The sequence below is a fragment of the Halictus rubicundus genome, chromosome 18, assembly GCF_050948215.1.
Source record: "Halictus rubicundus isolate RS-2024b chromosome 18, iyHalRubi1_principal, whole genome shotgun sequence".
In the NCBI taxonomy this organism is placed as follows: domain Eukaryota; kingdom Metazoa; phylum Arthropoda; class Insecta; order Hymenoptera; family Halictidae; genus Halictus; species Halictus rubicundus.
Window position 1 is genome coordinate 671,513 of NC_135166.1, and position 21,113 is coordinate 692,625.

Genomic DNA, 21,113 nt, shown 5'->3' on the forward strand with positions numbered 1-21,113 from the left:
TGATTTTTCCCCTAATTCCTCCATAGAGAAACCGAGCGACCTTTTTTAAACTCGATCTTCGATTCCCTGTCGCGTCGGTTCCGTTTCGAGTTTCGAATAATTCTCTCCGCCTCTCCCTCCCACTCTCTCCCTCTCTCTTTTTCTCTCAGCCCGCAGGAAGATTTCGTCGTGCTTCGTGTCCCTGGGAACCGCAATTTTCCGCTGGACGGGCTCCGCCGTAAGAAAAAGGATCGTTAAAACGCGCGATTTAAACGAACACCGGGAACAAGGGGGGATGCTCCGCGACCGCCATCGAAATCTTGATCGTGAAACCGTTTAATTCCCGCTTTTCCGCCGCGCCGACGAAAACCTCGGCAAGGTAATTAAAACTTCCGCGACGTTCCCCCGGCGATGAGAAAATTCGCGACCGGACAGGTAAACGGGAAACTCGAGTACCAGAAAGGAAATGACCGTCGCGACAAACCAACATTTTTCCCCACTCCTCTCGCAATGTATAATAATGATGTACACGTTAAGGGAACGCGAGCATTTTGTCGGAGGTTTTTAGGGCGCGCACAGGTTTGCCGATGAAAAGTTCGTCGGCATTTTAGCGAGAATATCTGAACCGGCAAGAAGCTACCCGAGTCCACTTTGGGAAATTACTCGTAGATCATAAGGATCGTTCGGCCGCGGAACGCCTATACGTTTACCATCAAACGGCCGTTCTTCTTCCACGACAATCGCCGGTGCAACGCATTTTTGCCAAGACCGCGCCAGGGAAACGGGATTATTTATTGAAACATTCCGGCACAGTGCGACTCGTGTTATCCCCCCAACAGTCGAATTTATCTATCTATCGATCCCGCCGGACGGTAAGAGTGCCCCGGTTCATTTCAGCCGAGGTCGAACGAGATTACTGTCCAATCAGTTCATCAAGAGTTCGCGCGACCAATCCCTGTCGAAACGATGTACAACGCATGTGCAACAATCGAGGTCTGACAGGCCGCCGAGCTACACTCCTAATTTCTGATGAAATCAGATTTTTATGCAAAATAAAATTCGTATAACTTCGCGAAGTTTCGTTAAAGTCGATGATCGACAGCTGATGTTTCTCGCAAGACGCTGGGTCGTTATAATGATCCTGCTCCGCCTACGTATACGGAAACCTTCGGAACTTTTGCATAATAATTACTCTCCAAGATTCCGTGGATAATGCAGACTCTCCCGGATAACGCGTTATTGTCCGACTTTCCGGGAAGTCTTACGAAACGTATTCCTTATCCGCAAAACAAAGCCGCGCTTTCAAAGTTGTCCGGCGTTTTGAGATGTGGCGTTAGCCAGACGAATAACGCTCCTGAGACAACGGGATGAGATGATTCGCCCGACACGATTTATCAGCTTCAAATTTCGCCACGAACTATGGTCTGGCGACCGCAGATAAGGCGTGCGAGCGGAGACTCTTTTTTTGAAATATTTCACCGGTCTACGAATTTATTCATTGGAGAGTATATTTTTCGGGCTCCCAGCTGTACTCGTCGTTCGGCTCGAAATAAATTCGCGGTTTTGCCTGGTGTGAACATTACCATTGTCGATCTGCGGTTACCGCTGACTATAACGGTTCGTGCCACGCCATTAACGTTTTATGAATTTTCGTTCACTGTTCGTTACGTTTGACAATAGCGATGACGAGAAAATGTCTGTCCGATAGCGATAACAAAGCAACAGATTTCTTAGCGGTATTCCTCGGATATTTCCCGTGCCGTAATTATTCGACGGAAAATTCAATTACCGTTCGAGTTGCGAGGGATATTCCTCGACGGTGTACTCGCTTATTATCGAGATCGTGGGGGCTCTTCTCCAACTATTGATAGATCGTCTGACGATCGTGACGAGCTTCGTCGCGGCACGATTCACTTCCGAGGAACACGGTGTCCGTCCCCGATAACGATCCGATAATGCACCGGCGGTAGGGGCGAACCGAATCTAAGGCCGGAAGTTCGAGATCTTAATCTACTTTTAATATCCTGCGACTGAGAGGTCTTGGTGGCTCGACGATCGCGGATCAACGACAAGGAATGGGAAAGTTCGTCCGTTCGAATGTCGCGACTAGACGCCTCCGCTCTGGTCCTTCATTTTCTCACGGAGATTGCGCTGGAAAAGAAAGGAAAACGCGTCGCCGGAAACCACATCCGATATCACGGCCACAGGGGGAAAAAAAGGGGTTTGTCATCGTGGCGAATCCGTTGAAACCCCCGTTGTCCTTCCATCCACCGCTCGGCCCCGTTCAATTTACCGAAATTCATCTCTCCTCGGAAAAAGTCAATCCCTTTGAGTGTTCACTCGGTGGCGAAGAAACGCTAAAAACATTCGAATCAGAAAAAAATGAACCCTTGACGCTTTGTTATCGGGGGGTAACTGTAAAGTTTTATAGAAAAAGAGTTATTTGGTAAACTTGAATTATTTCTTTCCCGTTTCAAGCGAACCTCGTACAATTTATTTGGGGATAAGATATCGACAGTTACTATAGAGACCTCAGCGACAGTTACCGAGGCAACACCGTACAGCGACGGGCAAAGATTATAGTTGGTCGTTGGAACGTTCCTTTAATATCGAATAGAATCGAGCACAATTTATTCCATCGAGCGTCGCAATTAAAACGCGAGGCTATTTGTTCCGTCGATGATTCCACGATTAAGAGCAACGTTGACTAATTACGCGAGCCGAGCGGAAGCCGGCCGAGCCTGTGATTAATTATCCCGGCTAATGAATTTCACGCAAATAAATAGATATAATGCAGTGACAAGTTCGATTTTATGACCGCTACACCTGGAAACAGTCGTGATATATCGTTCGGACAGCGATATTTAAATCGATACTTTCAATGCCGAACGGAGACGTACGCATATGAAGAAGGCGAAGGTGGGGTGAGAGTGGGGAACGTTAACTTCATTTCAGAATGAACTTTATCGCGTTGATTAGCTCCGTCGTGAGATAGACGCTCGAAACAGTTTTCATAATGGCCGCGAGTCCGACCGCACGGCCGATTTTTCTCCGGAACTGACTGGAAAGGGAAACCGTTCGAACGATCTGGTCTGGAAACACTTTGCCGGAGGAATTTCATGCGTATCCGTTCTAATTATTTCCTCGTTAAGGAGCTACTTATTGTCAGGGAGCAGCGCACCCTCCCCTAACACGGTTCTACACTTAACGCGATATCGTTTCCGTATCCATTCCGTAGAAACTTTGCCCTCGGCGACCCTTAATTTGAATGTAAGTCGATGGTCACGATAACTTCTTATTTGATTCCTGCAACGAACATTTTCCGAGTAAATTATGATTCGGTGCTCCTCACATTCGCGAAACAGTTTCGCGGTTCATTATGTTTTGCGTACACCATTGAAAATAATCGGCGTTTCCAGTATATTTTCACACGTTTTATATTAGTTTCGTAGAGGTTTTCACGCGAACTTGTTCGAGCCTTGTAATCGTTATTTCGAAGGTTGCTCCTATGGCGACTGTAATTTCCAATTTAATTTCCGTTTAGCGGCAACAGCGAACGACGGCCGAAATGATTTATAATGTAACAGGCACGACAGTTTTGACAGTGGATCGGACGCGTTCATTAATTTATCAAACCGCGAGCTGGTGTTAATGAAGCGGCTAACGGAATAATAATAACCGATTTGAATTACAATGGTCGTAATTAATGAATCAGTGAGTGGGCATTAGCGGTAGAAATGGCTGCCATCTAATACCGGGATTGAACCGCGGGATAACTTTACCCCTCACTCCCTTCGTCCCTGTCATTAGAGCAAACCCTTTCTTTCGTGTAATTTCTCGAAGCAGTGGCAAAAATAACTTAAGTGTGCTTTAAAGAATTGCTGGTTCTCGTCGAGCCGTGGAATAGAAAGAGCAATCGAATGAGCATGGTATCAGCTTTAATCCAAATAACTTAGCCGTGCTTAAAAAATCGCTTTGTTCGCGGGAATGTCTCGAGCACGGTACTTTCGCGTGCACGGTTTCAAAGGTTGTAATTGTTCTTACGAACGAGTGTCGGCGCGCGTGTGTGGCCGGCCAGCCGGAGGAACGGCGATGAAACGATCGCGGTACAAAAGGAGCGGCACAAAGGAAACACGGCCGCGTATTTCCCTGCGGATTATTCGGCCGAGTGAAAATTAAATTAAGACGAGGTCTCGCCCGTTATCTCGTCCGAGCGTCTCGTTCGTTTTCGAGGTAGGAAAAATTTCGCGCGATCCGAGGAAAATCAGGTTCCTGCGAGGTATCGACTGCGTTGTTGCTCGGAGGAGTAAAATCTTTCATTAACTGTGGCCCCCGTGCGACGATCTCCTTTTTTTCCGCCGGTTGCCTCGTAACGCGGAAAAACGACGTTTCCTCTCCCGGTTACGAAACGCGGGGGGGGGATAAAAATCCATTCTGCCCTTTTTCCGTTTCCCCCGACGTGTTGTCCTCGACGAGGATCTCTTCGTCGGTTGCATTAAGAGCGATACCTAACACGTACGTAGGTGTATATACTCCCCCTCCCACCCTTTCACCGCGTTTCCACTCTATGCATATTCATCCAGGGGACAAACTGGATTTTCTTGGCGGCGCGCGCGGAAGTTCCCGGCGACAGAACGGGACAAAACTTTTTTCCCTGATGAAAGGATGCTCATCGCCTATATTACGCTCTGATGCAAGACCCGTGTACGCAATTTCTCTCCCGCTGGATTCGAAACTTCCGCAGCTGCCTCTCTCGCGATCCGACTAGCCTAGCCTCGGCGGTCGTCGTCTTCGGTCGACATTCAACCACCATTTTGCCCCGGATTCCCGACTCTCTCCATCTGTTCCGATAATGAAGATTTCCTGCTGCGTCTCCAGAGATGCCGCGGCTTCCAGAAAGACCAGAATCGCCGACGGGTACCGTCTTCTCTCGTACCGTCCCTCTCGACGAACATTCTGCGGGGAAAACAACCACCGGAAGGAAAATCGAGCAAAAAACGGTACGTTTCTTCCGTCGATTTCACTTAATTCCACATTTCCTATCTGCTCCTCGATCTATTACAGATTGTTTCGCCAACTCCCATGGCGGCGGCTGCGGCTGCGGCTGCGGCGGAATGTCGAACGCTTTCTTTCCGTTCCATAAAGTTTGATAAAACGGGACTAGCTGCTACGAGAGTCGTGGAGAGCTTAATCGATACCGAGAAAACAGACGACACGGCACTCAACATCGATAACTCAACGTTCACTCGGTTACGAGTCCGCTCGGACTCGCATCTTCGCCTTAAATGTCAAACTGGACAGAACTCCACACAATTATAAACTGGTACAGTGATCTCACCATATGTGTCGCCGAGGCCTCGATGATAAACGTCGCGGAATTGTCCCCACTACCGGTTCGCACACTACTGTCGACGCACAGTGTTTAGCTAACTCATAAATGATTTAACTATACCTACTGTACACTTACTTCTACTTGAACTGGTCTTTTTAATCCTTAATTATTGTTAGCGCGGAGAAGCACGAATATGTTATCGTGCGCCTCGAACGAACGCTTCAGAACAACTAACGTTGGTTTCTTTCGGTGTACCTCGCACAGCCTATAATAGGAAACATTAGTCGATCATAAACAAACAATGATATTCAGGTCAGGACTTTTTGCCCGCCGGTCTTGATCCCCACTCTGGCCTGTGCCGCGCATGCTTCGAAACGGAGCTGCGAATTTTTCTTTCTTACCGGGAAAACCGTGAAACCGTTACGCGCGCAGTTTCTAGCGGGGGATGCGGGCTGGGTGGGCCGGAACCGAGGCCGGCTGAGAACAAAAAAAATCGAGTTGACCGATTCGTCGGTTATTCCATTAACTTTGGTCAGTGAGCGGTAACGAAGCGAGGTTCGGTTCAGGGTGCCATGTAAATTGGCGACGAAATGAAAAAAAAAAGAAAGGAAAAAAAGGTGAACGAAATCGATCGACGAAGGGCTAGGGGCCGAGTGGACCGTAGTCGGCGCGTGTATGGAATTCCCGTTGATGTCCTTTGAGCCTCCGGCGGTGGGTCAAAAGCAAAAACTGCTGGAAACAGGTGTTCCCCGATCGCAGGTCCTGTTTTCCCTCTTTCTTTTTCATTTCGATCGATTTTTCGGTCGATCGTTTGCCTTGTCGCAGTTATAGTCGCGCTAATCTATACACACAGTTTCTCCGCCGTGAAAAATCTCTCACGAAAATCTAGATCGATCCCTGTTGACGTTTTATTTGCGAAAAGACTTATCTTCGCCGAGTACCGAGGAGTTGTTATTAAGGAGGATAGGTTCCGTGCATTTTTGCAGTATTTCTGTTAGAAACCGTCCGGCATCCGCGGACTGTTGACAGTGAAATCGATATCGCAGATTGGTACCGTAAATACCATGGAATCGTCGAGCCCTGATTTCACTGAACCGTGGAATTCAAGCGTTCCCACCGTTTCACAATGAAATTGCTCTTTCCAGGGATCCCATGAACCGTCCGCGAGATCCCTGCCAGCCGAGGAACAATTACGTTCCCAATTAAATGGCAATAATCGGCGATGATGCATCATCGACCGATCCATCCTTCCGCGCCCGGCATGTATCCACCAGCGACGTCCACCGGGAGACCGTTCTTTGTTTGATTTCAATTTCTCGAGAAATAGAGCTAGAAAAATATTTGCTCTGCAGCCGGTCGAGTCTCGGGCTATCTCAAACTCTAATAAAGTAATTGTGTTGCTTCAACACCGGGGAGCAGTAATCGAGTCAGTAATAAATGCATTGCCAGTAGTATGACGACAGTTTCGAGAAACAGCACCCGTAAATACTGCGTTCTTTCTTTTTCAAAATCATTCGTAAAAAGACGCATTAACCCTTAACTGACACACTAGGATATTAAAGAGCCGGCCAAAGTTTTTCTCAAATAATGTGCCGAGAACTAGATGCAACTAGCACAATTTTAGTGACATTATTTATTGCATTTAGTTATAGGATAATTTCGAGATTCACTATTCAATACAAAGAAACTCGGGTACATGGAAAACCTCTCCGAACCTCTTTCCAGTTAGGGGTTGAAACCCTTGAAAAGGTAGAGGACCGAATGGTGGCGCCATCTAACAGCAACATGCAGAAACCGTTCGCGGAAGGACGATGCTCACCAGCTATCACACTTGTCACAACCCTAACTTATCATTGCCAGTTCGGCCGTACGTCACCGTATTGCTTGCGGCGTGGAAAACATGAGCGGGGGACTTCAATGCCAAATAAGATATGTGCTCGCATTTCTTCCCGAATGTCGTGCGATTAATTTATGTCAATTCGCTCGTATATCAGTACATTGTGTGTACGTGGACGGTAGGAAATACGTACGCCTTCGGGAACAGATTTTCGATTTTGCTACATGGTTTGGTTCTACTATCTTTAACTTAAGTTCTCCAAGACAATCTAAGCCAAAAATGAAGAACAAAAAACCAGCGATTTCGGCTTCACTGTTTAGTTATTATCAATTAAAACTCCGCCTAAAATGCTGCAACCCGGCCAGCAGTGGTGCACGTGGCTCACGTCGCGAAGGCGCGCGACCCATAAATTGTAGCGAAGCGGTAAGATTGGAATATCATAATGCAAACTTTACGGTACGATCAGCGTGATTTGCTGATAAATTTATACAGTTTGCTTCAAATGAAGGAGAAACGCCGTGTTCGTCTCAACTCGCCATTACCTCGCGGAGGCTACACCTGCGGCACCGAACCTAACCGAACGCGTGCTGCGCACAGGTATACTTAAGATACGTGGTCTACCGCTGATAAAACACCGACACCAGTTATCATAGACGATAACGGGTGACGTGGATTGGCGGGGATCCTTCAATCCGCGGCCGCGATACATCTCATCAAGATAGTATATCGCGAGACCGTGAGACTGGCAGAAACTTTCCGTAGTCGCGCATCAGCCATCACCGTTGACAAAATGTTTTCGCGAGCCGTTCTGTTGCTTCTATTGTCTTGCATCGCCAGCAGTCTGGCGGCGGAACTCTTGCGGAACTTGGTACGTTAACCATTCCTCCTGCAAAACTCGTACAAAGTTGTTAATAATCTATTGATATTAATCAAGTATCTATTTTACATTCTATTATCTTACGCAATACTTGGTCGGTTTGCGCGGCGGCGTAGGGAATTTTTCCGAGCTTCTGGTGAACGGGTTCCCGAACGTTGCGAGCTGTGTGCTCGGCTCGGCTCGGCTCGGCTCGGCGCGAACAGCAAGGGAATCGGAAACGCGAGCGAAACGTGCCAGCCAACAATTCGGCAATTGGCGTTAAATTCGCAGTCGGTGATACGCCGTAGGCAACGAAACCCTCGGTTGGACGTCGAACGGCGCGAGTGAACTTAAACCCGGAAGTTGCCCCGTTTTCGAGGGAACCCCGTAACAATCGAGTGCCAGCTCGACGGCAGCCCTCGTAAACTAGCCGGCGCGGAAAGTCTCGGGCGCGCTTGTCGCGCGATTAAGCTGTTTATGCGGCCGATACCGCGTTTTCGGCTCGAGCGATCCTAACGAAGCAAGTTGAACAATAAGCCGGCCCCGCTGCAGAGGAGCCAGCCTGTCCTGGGGAAACTTTTAATGAGAACCCAGGGGGGATAAGTCGACGCGACGATTTAGAAAATCAGCACGATTACCGTCGAGCGAAAAATCGGCGAGAACGACTGCCGTCGTCCGAAAGAGATCGTGCCTTATCTCCCAGGCTTCTTTTATCGGGCTACCACGGAAAACGCTCCCAGGGGATTAAATTTCTTCGCAAGACGGGGACACCTATGTTTCGAGAGGCCGGCGAATCCACTTGCAGCACGGGGAATCGTTGTCGACTCGATCAAGAAATTTTTCCTTCCCGTATTCGTTTTTCAAATTTCGCTTACTCTCTGTCTCGGTGCCGGACTACCCCGATCTTTTTTAAAACGCGCTGCGCGTCTTCCTCGCCGATCTATCCGTTGTTGTCGCGGAGATTCGCGGTGCCTGGGTAATATAAACGAGCTCGATGGCCGAGTTTGATACGGCACGAGCGTAATTTCGAAGAAAGTACCGAGATCGCTCGATTCAAGGGACGACTCCCTTCGCAGTGCCTTCGCAGTGCCTTCGCAGCGGCGAAGCGTTCGAGGGAATGACCCAAGTTTTCTCCGGTTTAATTAATTTCTTGCTGGTCGAGGGGAACGGTGGAACACCGCCGCGCCGGGATTTTGTTTGACTAGTTAGCCCTCGCGCGTTCGGTTAAACAGAACAATGGACTCGTCCTGGCCGCTACAGGACGAGAGGGCTCCAGGGGAACACGCGTCGAGAACTGGATTATAAAGTTCCGTTGTGTTATCACTACTTAAGGGATTAACGCCTTCTTGCGCGACGCGCGTACAGAATCCTAATCAGCTGCCGTTTCAAACTCGAACCCGGTCGCTCGGTTCCCGCCGAGAAAAAAGAGCGAAATATCGGCCGGACCGAAAAGTTCCTGCCAATTTTTAAGGAAAATTCAAAGCCAGTACAAATATTTAATCAATTATGCTCGTGGTATTTTTAACGTATTCAACCTGATTCGTGACGATGCTTTTATCACAGGAGACCCCAACGGAACACTGCAAAGAAGTATCCAGCCTGTCGGAAGCGGCAATTCTCGTATCAGTAGCAGCGTGTGCGTTAGGTTCCGTGGCAATTGTTATCGTGCCCACGATACTTTATTAGTGAGTATGCATTTGCAAAATTGTTTTCCCTTGGTGTTATCATTCTTAACACGCAAAAGCGTACGCCACCGTAATATGGTAATGTTTCGTGTTAATGAAATGCCAAGCCTCTGGACATGATAAGATTAGCGGTATCAGCCGTGTTTTGATCGTGGCTTCAACTTTGCCAGCTTAGTCCGTATCGTGTACCAACAAGGATTAAGGAAATTCTTTTACCGATCTGAAAATTTCTCGATCTTAATTGTTTCTCAATTGTTGTTTCAGCAAATACTGCAATAAACAGTTGGAAGACGAGGTCTACTGACCGGGGAGAACACTTTTATCAGCTTAATCACACGAAACCGTCGCGTCGATTCGATCGCCGAAGAATCGCTCCTCCATTGCAACCTGGAAAATTCTGATAGCGTCGTGTTATCGTTGATCTGCGGATCTATGTACTTTCTTAAACAATAACGTCATGGGAGGTTCTCCGTGACGATATAAGACGAACATGAAGAGTAAAAAATTTGTGACTTCGGCTTCGTTTTTTAGTTATTATCAATTTAAAATCCGCCTGCGATGCGGCAACCCGGCCGACAGAGAGCGTGGATATTGTACGTGTGTGCGAGCGCCCAACAAACTACAGGCACGAGGCATCGTGTTATTAACGCGACTACCGAATAATAATTCGCAAACCGGCGCGGCGCGGCGTCCAGACACCGATGTAAAAACGTTGGCCAGTTGTCGTCCATCACCTACATACACGTACGCACATATGTACGTACATAGACAGATATTCAACCCAGTTTATTTACGCTAAACCGGGTGTTTCGTTTAATGGAATATCCGTGCGGCCGAGCAAATTGATCGGCAGAATTTATCATATTATTACGGAACGGTGGGAAACGCGTCAGATTCCGACTGGTTTGTTTGCGGAGGTCGTCACGCGGACAACGGAATCGCCGATACGTTTCATCGAGTCGGCGGATAGGCGCGCAACGCGCTGCTCATCCGAGAGCTTTAATCGCATCGGAAATTGATTTTTGACGGGAATCGTTGCGGTCTCCAATTTCTTGGATGGCTTGGCACCTACCCTTTCAATTGACCAGGCTCGATTGGAAGTTTTCAGCCGATTTGAACACCGGACTGCGGCGGAACACACGGATTTTCACGCAGCCCTTTCTCTTCCCTCGTTTCGCGAGCAAACACAGAATTCGCTTTGTAAAGCGAAGTCCCCCTAACGCCTAATACCGGAAAATATCTTCCCTGCAAGTCCATACAAGCCTAACGTTTAGGGGTCCCTGAACTAGCCACACTACCGCGGGGTATATCTCCCCATATGTCTTGTATCGAGAATTCACTGTATTCTCGCGGTAACTGACGCAACCAATCGGTGGATCGGCGAGCGTTCGTCGAAAAACACAAACATGTTCGCACGGTCGCGATCCGAGTTATGGCGATCGAGCGCACCGAAACCGTAGCCCATAAATTCGCGACTGTCGTTGGATGTGCGGGACCAGGCGTGACAGTATAAACCGTGTGTACATAAAACTGTTACAGCGGGAATGGTAATATAAAGTTTAATACGGCCTCGAACTTCCGTGGATTATGATCGGGAAGGCTTGTCGCTGGCACGGGGGCCCGACCGTTCGGCCGCGGCGCATTGCAAATTCGAAATGTTTCTTTAAGGCATGAGGACGGTCGGGGTTTTATACCCCGCGGGAAGCTTACTCGGGAATTTCAAAGCCACTCACCGTAGGGACTCGGTAGGAAGTTGTAACTCTTCGGCCGGCGCAGCGTTCGTATATATGGAAAGTTCCCAGTCAGTAATTTCACTCGGCTCCGTCGAATAACGTGAAAATATACCGTCAGTCATTCCGCCGTCGTCGACATTACGATTTTTAGTCGTCGTCGTCGTCGTCGTCGCCGAGGGCTGCCATCCGTTCCGTCGACGCTCCTGTAAATTGATCTCATCGATCGGGAATAAAAAAAATATCAGAATGATTTTACACGGCCAGTTACCGTCCAGCGTTTATTTCGGCACCGGGTATCGATCGCCAGTACCTTCCCGCCGAACGGTAAGCCAGATTTTATCCGCCGTCGACAATACGCTGCTCTCGACGAAACGGCGAACGTTACTGCGAAGTCTGATTGCCAACGCGCGCCGAATAACGGAGTAACAAGTTTAGGGGCTGGCTGAATAGCACCGCGATAAAGTAAACAAATATTCCTGCTGTAGTTCAATTTGCACAGGTAAGTCGTAACACTCCGATCCCCGCAGTTTCAATCGAAGAACGAGACCGAACTGCAACCGAGGCTCACCTTTTACGCAGGCTGCAACCGTGGAATTTTGTATTAGCCTCGCTCGAAACGAGATTAAATCCTTAACACGTTGCTCGGAAACTGCGAGCACCAGAAAGCCCAACGAATAATCGATGAAGCCAAAACTGGAAAGATCAGAGTCTTCGAATAGACGAATGAAAATATAAAAGTGTAAATGGACGTACGAATTTACGATTCTCCGAAATTTTTCGTACAGCAGCAGTCAAGGTTTCAGCAATTGTTCGCTTCGTCTTCCGCTTGTATTCCTGTTCACTTTTCAACTTCCACTGACAATTCCGGGTTTCAACAAGCTGTTGCAGACGCTCGTCCGGGGTCGGATTGAAGCCAACCACTCGGCAACATGCTATCGAGATTGCATGAGTTTCTACAAGCTCAAGCAGCCCGTTCTCACGGGCCAATGAAATTATTATAACCAACGATGAATCTCGATTGCATAGCGTAGCAAGCGCAGCTTAACTTATTCACTCGTTGCAACGCTCGGCGAAATAGATAAATGACCGAGTAGCAGAAGTTCGTGATGGGGTGCGTTAACGTTTCACGAGGAAACGTTGATTCCGGGAAATACCGTTCTCGTTTATGAAAGTATAGTAGCGATCTCGACTTAACAATCTAGAGACTCGCATAGGTTTCGCTGGAGAGAGGTGTCGGAGGACTATCATTTTCCTCGTTGAATCGGTATGGGATTTCGCGTGACGCCAAGAATGGCAATTGCTTTTACCAAAGCCAGCGTTGCTCTGACATGCGCCTGGCCACCCCCGTTGCAAGCATCGAAAACCGAGCTTTTGTACTTCAACGTTGCATGGTGCGCATCATTCGTCAGCTCGATCGGACTGTTTTTGCCGCTGTTCAACGCGATTTGCGAGTACTATAACGAGCCTATAATTCTCGGGAAAAACGTGAGCCTGTTCGCGGCTGTTGCACAAGTGACGACCAAGATGATTGTGTGCCGTTTGATGCAGCGACGGTTTCAGGTGAGTTAAACGGCCTTACTCGCCGGCAATTTTCTAATAATCGATGCGCTTGCAGAGGTTGTTCCTCGACATGGAGGAATTTTGCGAACATGCGACGGAGAAGGAGAACGCTGTTCTCCAAGGTCACGTGGACAGATATAAGTACGTTCACGGGCTTTACACGTTATGGTGCTTTCTCACAACAATCTTCGTAATAAGCGGACCGTTGTATTCGCACCAGGCATTCCCCACGCACGCAAAATACCCGCTTCCGGTGGAACAACAGCCGCTGAGAAGTATTATTTTTTTCCATCAGTCGCTAGTCGGCTTCCAGGCTTCCTCCGGCATGGCGATCGACGCGCAAGTTGCGCTTCTACTGCGATACGCCACCGTCAGATTCGAAATCCTGGCGATGCGGTTGGAGAGGGTTCGGTCTGAAAGTGAATTGAACGCTTGTATAGTAGAACATGCGAGGCTTCTCAGGTAATTCCTGTGTTACAGCATTAACGCTTCGAATAATTTGCGCAAGGAACAAATTTCAGGTACACAAAGAGCATATACCGGGCTGTAAGATTCATATCCTTAGCCACCGTGGTCACGACAAACCTGGCAGTCATTTTTGGCAGTCTTAATCTGGTTACTGTAAGTATTGCCGACGCGGAAACTCACGTGCGTGCTCGACACTGGCGAGTTTACAGAAATTACTGCTGAACAGAAACAGCCGTTACCATTGAAAATTTTATACACCCTCGTCGTGGTCAGTGCTAGCGGAGAACTCTTCATGTACGCTTGGCCGGCCGACAGTTTGATACACCAGGTAATAAGGCGATCGTGTTGAAAGATGTCTCACTCCGATTCTAGTGTTTCATCTTTGTTCAGAGTACAGGTACCGCCATGAACGTTTACAATTCAACTTGGTTCCAACAAAATACCAAGCAACAAAAGAAGATCTATTTCATGATATTGAGGGCCCAGAAACGAGAGGCAATTCAAATAACCGGTTTTCTACCACAAATTTCATTGTTCTATTATGCGAAGGTACGTTTCCAGAAAAGGGTTGAAATTGATAGGATCGTTTCGCGTAGCATGTAAACCATACCGAAACTCATGCGGTCAATAACTCTTTTTATTTGTTTTCAGTTTCTGTACACAGCGTTTTCCTACTTCGCAGCGTTGCGTGTAATAGTTGAAAAATCCAACGTCGGTTGAGACATCAAATAAAACCAGAGGGGAAATGGGAGTCGTCACTCCTGAGATTTTAGTGCCCCCGCTATAGTCCTGCCCCCTACTCTAATTTTTAGCCTAGACCAGAACCTGCATCATCTTTTTAGCCTGAACCAGAACCTGCATCATTTTACCTGCATCATTAGCAGCGGATTCCAAATAATGCCAGAGTGGATGCTACTTCTATGTTAAAAGAGGCTCTTCTATGTAGGCTCTGATCCAGCCTAAAAGATGATGCAGGAAAAGTGGGGACACTAAAACCCCGAGCGTGAGCACTTTCATTTCCTCTCTGATAAAATGAAGCAAAAACATTTTGAAAATGTCCACGAAGTTGTTTCGTTTTCATATAGTTTTAGTTTAGAATAAACTTAAAGGAGTATTCTGGTTTTTGTGAAGAGCCCGAAGACTTAATTTTAGCCTGGATCAGATCCCACATCCACGGCAGAGAGGATCCACGTTTAGCCTGGATCAGATCCCACATCCACGTTTAGCATGGAACAGAACCCACGCCATCTTTTGGCATGAAACAGAACCTTCAGCTCTCATCTCCTCTCTGTCTATGGTACTATGCTTCAAATATTTCCGCGCTTTAAAACGTTTACGATTGGTTAAACTGTATAGGGAACATGTGCTGTATAGGGGACGGCGCTGAAGTCATCGCAAACACTCCCTATACAGTCAGATATTGTGCTAAAGAATATGAACATCAGAGGTACTAACTGAAGTTTCGCATCTAGTTAAGTAATCTGTGGCTATAAATTAAGCCGACATAAGTATCTATATACATATATTAGTCCTCGCCTCCAAGCAAGCCTCGAAGTATCTGTCTACATACGTAAACAGGAATGCGATACTATTTGTCAGTGTCATATTAATGCTCATGAAGTTTTTTCATATGAATTAAAGAAATATTATATTTCCTTAATTCCTATTATTTCACAATCCATGAAGTCTCTTAATAAAAAATACTGATATGTAACCTTTAAAAGTGACACACAAGCTAGGTTAAGATTGCATTCTTTTGTTATGTAGTTTGTATGTATACTGGTTTAAATTTAAGCTTCTGAATTCTTACAATTGCTTTTAACTGTTGTTGACAGTTTTGTTTGGTATAAAACAACACTAGATTTAAATCGATAAATGTACAATAATGAGGACTCGAAAAACATTTGCAATACTCGGTGCAGGCTTAATATTGGCCTGTTGCGTGATGATATATTTAATGATGGATCTAGCACTTTTTCCACCTGGACAAGGACCTAAACTTTCTGTGAATGATGTAAGCCTATAATAAATATAATGCGTATGTATAATATAACGTACAATTAATTATAATTATAATTTTACATTCTATGTTTTCAGAATCAGTGGTTACATTTTGAAAATAGATTAGCGAAGTTAGAGAAAGACTTCAATAAGCATCATGAGGTCATGAATGCTTTACGAGAGGTGGCTGAAGCAAAAAATTTTGTCCCTATAGCTCATTCCATAAATCGGTATAATCAATCCTTATCTTCGAGTTCCTCGCGTTTAGAAAAAGTACTTACATGTAACTTTAATATACAGAAAGTACCAGAAGTAGATATACAAATGTTAGAAATGTATAGACAACTCGAATTTGACAATATTGACGGTGGAGTTTGGAAGCAAGGATGGGATATTTCCTATGATGACAAGCAATGGCATCCAAACAGAAAGTTAAAAGTCTTTGTAGTTCCACATTCTCATAATGATCCTGGATGGCTCAGCACTTTTGAGAAATATTATACGCTACAAACTCGAAATATCTTGAACAATATGGTACCAAAATTAGTGGAAGACAGAAGACGTAAATTCATTTGGGCAGAAATATCATTTTTCCAGCTTTGGTGGGAAGATCAATCGAAACAAACTCGTAATTTGGTTCGACGTTTACTTCACGACGGTCAATTGGAGATTGTATCAGGGGGGTGGGTCATGCCAGATGAATCTGTATCTCATTGGATGGCACAGCTAGTGCAGCTTACCGAAGGTCATCAATGGTTAAAACATAATTTAGATTACACACCAAATTCAGGCTGGGCTATCGATCCGTTTGGTCTTTCTCCAACGATGCCGTATCTCTTAAAAAATGCTGGACTAGAAAATGTATTGATACAAAGAGTACACTACTCGGTTAAAAAAAAATTAGCCAGAGGAAAAAATTTAGAATTCCGTTGGAGACAATTATGGGATAATAATGGGTCAACAGAAATATTCACTCATGTTATGCCATTTTACAGTTATGATGTGCCACATACTTGTGGCCCAGACCCAAAAGTATGCTGTCAATTTGATTTCTTTCGACTTCAAAGTTTTGGTCTAACATGTCCATGGAAAATAGCTCCACGTGCTATAACTAAAGCAAATGTTGCGGAAAGAGCTGCTCTTTTACTAGACCAATATCGAAAAAAAGCTCAACTTTTTAAGACTGATGTGGTGTTAGCACCATTAGGAGATGATTTTAGATACACTCATTTCACCGAATGGGATGCTCAATATACTAACTATCAGAAGCTGTTTGATTATATGAATAAGAATGAACAGCTAAATGTTCAAATTAAATTTGGAACGTTAAGCGATTATTTTGATGCAGTTAAGGAGAAACATAATCTGAGTGAATTTCCTACTTTGTCAGGAGATTTTTTTACATACTCTGACAGAGATGATCACTATTGGAGTGGATACTACACTTCAAGGTATACATAAAAATATTCTTATATGTAATTGTATATAATTGTATATAAATGTGTGTATAAATATTTTAGACCTTTCCATAAACGATTAGACCGTGTTCTATTGAGTTTATTACGAGCATCAGAGGTAATAAATACTATAGCTTGGACTAAAGGCAATGATAAATTAGTGGAAGGAACGCTTGCTCAACGTCTAAGCAAAGCAAGAATGTGGCATTCTTTGTTTCAACACCATGATGGTATCACTGGAACTGCCAGGGATGAAGTGGTCATAGATTATGCCAAGAAGATGATAATGGCTTTAAACAATTCCGCTCATGTACTTCAACAGTCTGTAATACATTTATTGAAAACTCCTCCAGAATCTACAATAGATGTAGATGCTGTGCACATAACACTTGACGAATCTAGGTGTGAAAAATACTTTAAACATCTGTACTTTTTCATATGCATTACTGTTAATGGATGAAATATTTACTCTTTCTTTTTTTTTTTGTCAGATTGCGTCATACTAGTGCCGGAGACAAACAAGTACTTTTATTAGGGGATGAAAGTCCTTTGAAAAAAGTCATCTTGTACAATTCTCTCCCGAGACAAAGAACCAAAGTACAAACCCTGATTGTCTCAACTCCATACGTCAAAGTAACTGATCGCATGGGTCAACCAGTCCAATGTCAAATTTCTCCAATCTGGATTGGTCCTGCTGCCTTAACTACGGCTAGATATGAATTATCGTTTTTAGTAACGGTACCTGGATTTGGTATTACAACCTATATAATTCATGCTCTACCTAAAACGTCATTTCCATCGTAAGATACTTTTTTTCTTATCTAAATGTCTTCTTATCCTATATGTTTATTGCTTCATACTGGTCTTTTTCGTTGCATACAGAGACGTGCATCTTGCTAACGTGACTGTTTACAATACCGATATCAGTATTCGTAAAATACCAGGTTTTGATCAAATTCAAGTAATACCGAGTGCCCAAGAATTCTCGATTACTCAAAGGCCCGATTTCTCGGCATCGTTCGGTATATCTGGTCTTTTGAAAGCTTTAAAAGTCGGCAATACTACATTCCCTGCTCACATGGAATTTGTCAAGTACGGAACCAGGGGTTCTGGTAAAGATAAAAGTGGAGCCTATTTATTCTTACCTGACAAACCAGAACCAGACTTGGTATTTATGGATAATAAGTGTATCATACACTTAATAACTGGACCCATCGTCTCTAAAGTATTTGTAGAGCTAGCCCATGTACGTCATACTTGTATATTGTATAATTCTCCTGGTAGCGATGGGCTTGGACTTCATATAATTAACGAGGTTGATATATCAGAAACTCAAAATTACGAACTTGCTATGAGGTTGAAGACAGACATAGTTTCAGGAGATCAATTTTTCACTGATTTAAATGGGCTTAATGTAAGTATTAAGACAAACCTGTATTTCATTAAATACAAGAATTATTAACAATTATAAATCTTTTTGTTTAGATGATCAAGCGGCAAAGGTTTCCAAAACTTCCTACTCAAGGAAATTATTATCCAATGGCATCGAGTGCATACATAGAAGATAAAAAAGCTAGATTAACTGTAGTAACAGCGCAACCATTAGGTGTGAGTTCCATGGAATCAGGACAAATTGAAGTATGTACTTCCTATTTATTCATTTACAAGGAAAGGACCCGACGCAGGCGTCTTCGATTTTAATGTACATGGTGTAAAGAAATTATATGTCGCGACTATCATAGGGTGATTCTACTCCTAACAGTTTACTATTAACCATGTATACTACCACTGTGCAAAGGTACATTCAAAATCGAAGACGACCGCCTTGGATCCTTCCCTTGTTAGGCATAAGTGAAAATAGAATGATTTATAATATCTAATATATTGGAATATAGATTATGCAAGACAGACGACTACTTCAAGATGATAACAGAGGATTAGGTCAGGGTGTCATTGACAACCTTCTAACAAATCACTGGTTCATGTTTCTTCTGGAGAAAAAGAAATCTCCGTGTCCGTCACCATCACCATCGACACATCATCCAGCAGGAGCATTATCGCTGTATGGTCATTTAGCTTCGGAAGAACTGCTACATCCAATAATTGCGATGCATCCTCAGAGTATCGTAGGATTTGATTTAAATGCGTCCTTTTCACCACTTCGCTATGATCTTCCTGTAGATTTAAGTGTCGTAAGTTTTAGAGTATTTCCAATACCTGACGGAGCCGGTAAAGGTATTGGAATGATTCTGCATCAAGTAGCTCTGGACATGTGTTGGAACGATAACTCTTATCAACGATACTTCAACGTCTCCGAATCTGGAGAGGTCGATTTAACTAAGTTTTTGAATTACATTGACGATTGGGTTATTAGTCAAGCACCTCTTACATTCCACAATGTAGGGCCATCTTTGAAATCGCCGATTGTTAATTTATGTCCACACCAAATATTACCAATTTTGTTTCATAAGACACAATCGTAAATTTAAAGAAAAGTTAGTCCTTTATTTTTGTATAGTTTGATACAAAACTAATTTTTTTTCTTCGTCACTGATCCACTGTCAACGGCCTTACTCACAATAACGTAGTGCAACAGATCAGATACAGGTGGACTGGTTTTGTCCAGCTTATACCTGCAACATAAGCATCATTACTTAAACATAAACTGAATTGCTTGCAATATGCTTTGTACAGTGAACTAGAATAATTCCAAATTTTTACTGCCTAACAGTGATTCGTAATATTTATCCAATTATGTAAATGTAAGTAGTTCCGAATAATGAAATTTTATTGTTTCTTTGGTGACACTGTGCTGTTCCAATGAACATTTTAATAATTATTTAGCTTTGCTTTTTTTTTTTAATGAACATTTAAATTACTAAAGGAAAATTCTTTCTTGAAGAACTAAAAGTATCTTCATGAAAAAATTTGCATTGACTCTTGTTATTCTTGCCAACTTTATAATATGATATTTATACATATAACAAACAAACATTGTTCCTCATAATAAGCATTTACATAAGACTATCAGCACAGTGGCATTAAGCATACTTGTATTAATAGAATTTCAGTTACAAGGTAAACATACACTTTCATACTAGTCGTACCAATATTTAAAAAAAAAAATGTAATTTTTTTACATTTGCAGTGTATATAAATTGTATTACAAAACATTAAAAAATCTTGTCATAAAATTGGAGTAAATGAATTATATTCTTACCATATCTACGAAATTTTTATAGTTTGAAAAGAAATATATTTACCCTAGAGAATAAAAGAACTGCATAGCTGAAAGATTATGCTTGAATACAGTTAAAACTACTTTTTGCATTTTATTCTTCAATGCCATAGATTCAAGGATGGACATCATGAATTGACCAAGTCCCTTTCTTCTTACTGCTACTTCCAATTGTATTTCGTAACTGTATATAACACAAAAATTTCATTTCATTCCTTTGTAACTTTATGTAAAAGTGCGCATTGAGGGCTACTTACCAATAAAGTACTTCTTCCCTATGATCTATGTCGAATCGAAAATGAGAAAACCCAAGAAATGTGTTATTCGAGGAAGCTACTAAATACCAAGCTGCCGGCTCTGTTAATTCCTGTTTCTTTGCGATTGGGTCCCAACCCCAGTCGCATTGCTCATACATAGTTTTCATATTACGCTCCATAACATCAAATATCCAAGATACACATTCCGCAGTTGCATCTTTCGCTCTCATGCAGGAAATTTCAATGATCTGATTGTCTCTTGTTACGTACTTATGAAAAGAAGTTAAAGATTCTAAAGGATTTATCACAGCATTTGCTTTGTCAACTAATTGTTTTGCAGTAGCTTCTTTTTCTGCCAAAAGCTGACGTCTTGTTTTTCTTTTCTTTAGAAAAATATATATATTTGAAATTATTACGTCGAAGATATCACTCGTTATAACATTGGAAATTAACATTTATAATACCTTCATTATATTTGTATTTCCCGCTTATTTTGAAAGAATTATATTTTTAGGTTATATTCTTCCCTCGAATGATCTTTCCGATCTATGAAAAGTGAAACCATTCAAATTAATTTTGTATTTAAAACTCATATTTCCATCAGTTGCAATGATTATTTCTTAAACTCGCGTTTATATACCTATAATAATGAAAACAATTTTATAATACCATAAACAAATACGTACTTTTCAATTATAAAAAAGGAAATC

The 21,113-nt window shown here is 43.6% G+C and overlaps 4 protein-coding genes and 1 long non-coding RNA gene across 5 annotated transcripts in view; 4 read left to right on the plus strand and 1 right to left on the minus strand.

Annotated features, from left to right (window-relative positions):
- Emre (Essential MCU regulator) overlaps positions 1-21,113 on the plus strand; it is a 61,413-nt gene that overhangs the window by 4,142 nt on the left and 36,158 nt on the right. The gene's annotated exons all lie outside the window — the stretch shown is intronic.
- LOC143362717 (uncharacterized) lies at positions 7,860-10,211 on the plus strand. Its single transcript, XR_013083688.1, has 3 exons — positions 7,860-8,016; positions 9,568-9,689; positions 9,954-10,211. It is a non-coding gene; the product is annotated as an uncharacterized LOC143362717 (long non-coding RNA).
- On the plus strand, positions 12,538-14,564 carry LOC143362724 (odorant receptor 13a-like). The gene is made up of 6 exons (XM_076803117.1): positions 12,538-12,982; positions 13,038-13,444; positions 13,504-13,603; positions 13,677-13,778; positions 13,841-13,999; positions 14,102-14,564. Exons 1-6 carry the CDS (start codon positions 12,689-12,691, stop codon positions 14,168-14,170), a joined length of 1,131 nt encoding a protein of 376 aa, XP_076659232.1. The 5' UTR covers positions 12,538-12,688; the 3' UTR covers positions 14,171-14,564.
- Positions 14,963-19,391, plus strand: Alpha-man-iia (alpha-mannosidase 2). The gene is made up of 8 exons (XM_076803438.1): positions 14,963-15,189; positions 15,286-15,464; positions 15,548-16,902; positions 16,972-17,310; positions 17,400-17,708; positions 17,791-18,322; positions 18,394-18,546; positions 18,804-19,391. The coding sequence occupies exons 2-8, from the start codon at positions 15,336-15,338 to the stop codon at positions 19,389-19,391; spliced, it is 3,405 nt and encodes a 1,134-aa protein (XP_076659553.1). The 5' UTR covers positions 14,963-15,189; positions 15,286-15,335.
- On the minus strand, positions 19,389-21,005 carry Naa40 (N-alpha-acetyltransferase 40). The gene is made up of 4 exons (XM_076803447.1): positions 20,868-21,005; positions 20,404-20,786; positions 20,172-20,330; positions 19,389-19,541 (listed from the first exon to the last, which is right to left on the minus strand). Exons 1-4 carry the CDS (start codon positions 20,871-20,873, stop codon positions 19,439-19,441), a joined length of 651 nt encoding a protein of 216 aa, XP_076659562.1. The 5' UTR covers positions 20,874-21,005; the 3' UTR covers positions 19,389-19,438.

Coding starts and splice junctions, on each gene's coding strand:
- LOC143362724 (XM_076803117.1), top strand. CDS start 12,689: ATGGGATTTCGCGTGACGCCAAGAATGGCAATTGCTTTTACCAAAGCC. Junction 13,445..13,503: donor GAACATGCGAGGCTTCTCAG/GTAATTCCTGTG, acceptor AACAAATTTCAG/GTACACAAAGAGCATATACC. Junction 13,779..13,840: donor CCGACAGTTTGATACACCAG/GTAATAAGGCGA, acceptor ATCTTTGTTCAG/AGTACAGGTACCGCCATGAA.
- Alpha-man-iia (XM_076803438.1), top strand. CDS start 15,336: ATGAGGACTCGAAAAACATTTGCAATACTCGGTGCAGGCTTAATATTG. Junction 18,323..18,393: donor CTGATTTAAATGGGCTTAAT/GTAAGTATTAAG, acceptor CTTTTTGTTTAG/ATGATCAAGCGGCAAAGGTT. Junction 18,547..18,803: donor TGGAATCAGGACAAATTGAA/GTATGTACTTCC, acceptor ATTGGAATATAG/ATTATGCAAGACAGACGACT.
- Naa40 (XM_076803447.1), bottom strand. Junction 20,331..20,403: donor AGGGAAGAAGTACTTTATTG/GTAAGTAGCCCT, acceptor TGTTATATACAG/TTACGAAATACAATTGGAAG. Junction 19,542..20,171: donor CAGTTCTTTTATTCTCTAGG/GTAAATATATTT, acceptor CTTATGTTGCAG/GTATAAGCTGGACAAAACCA.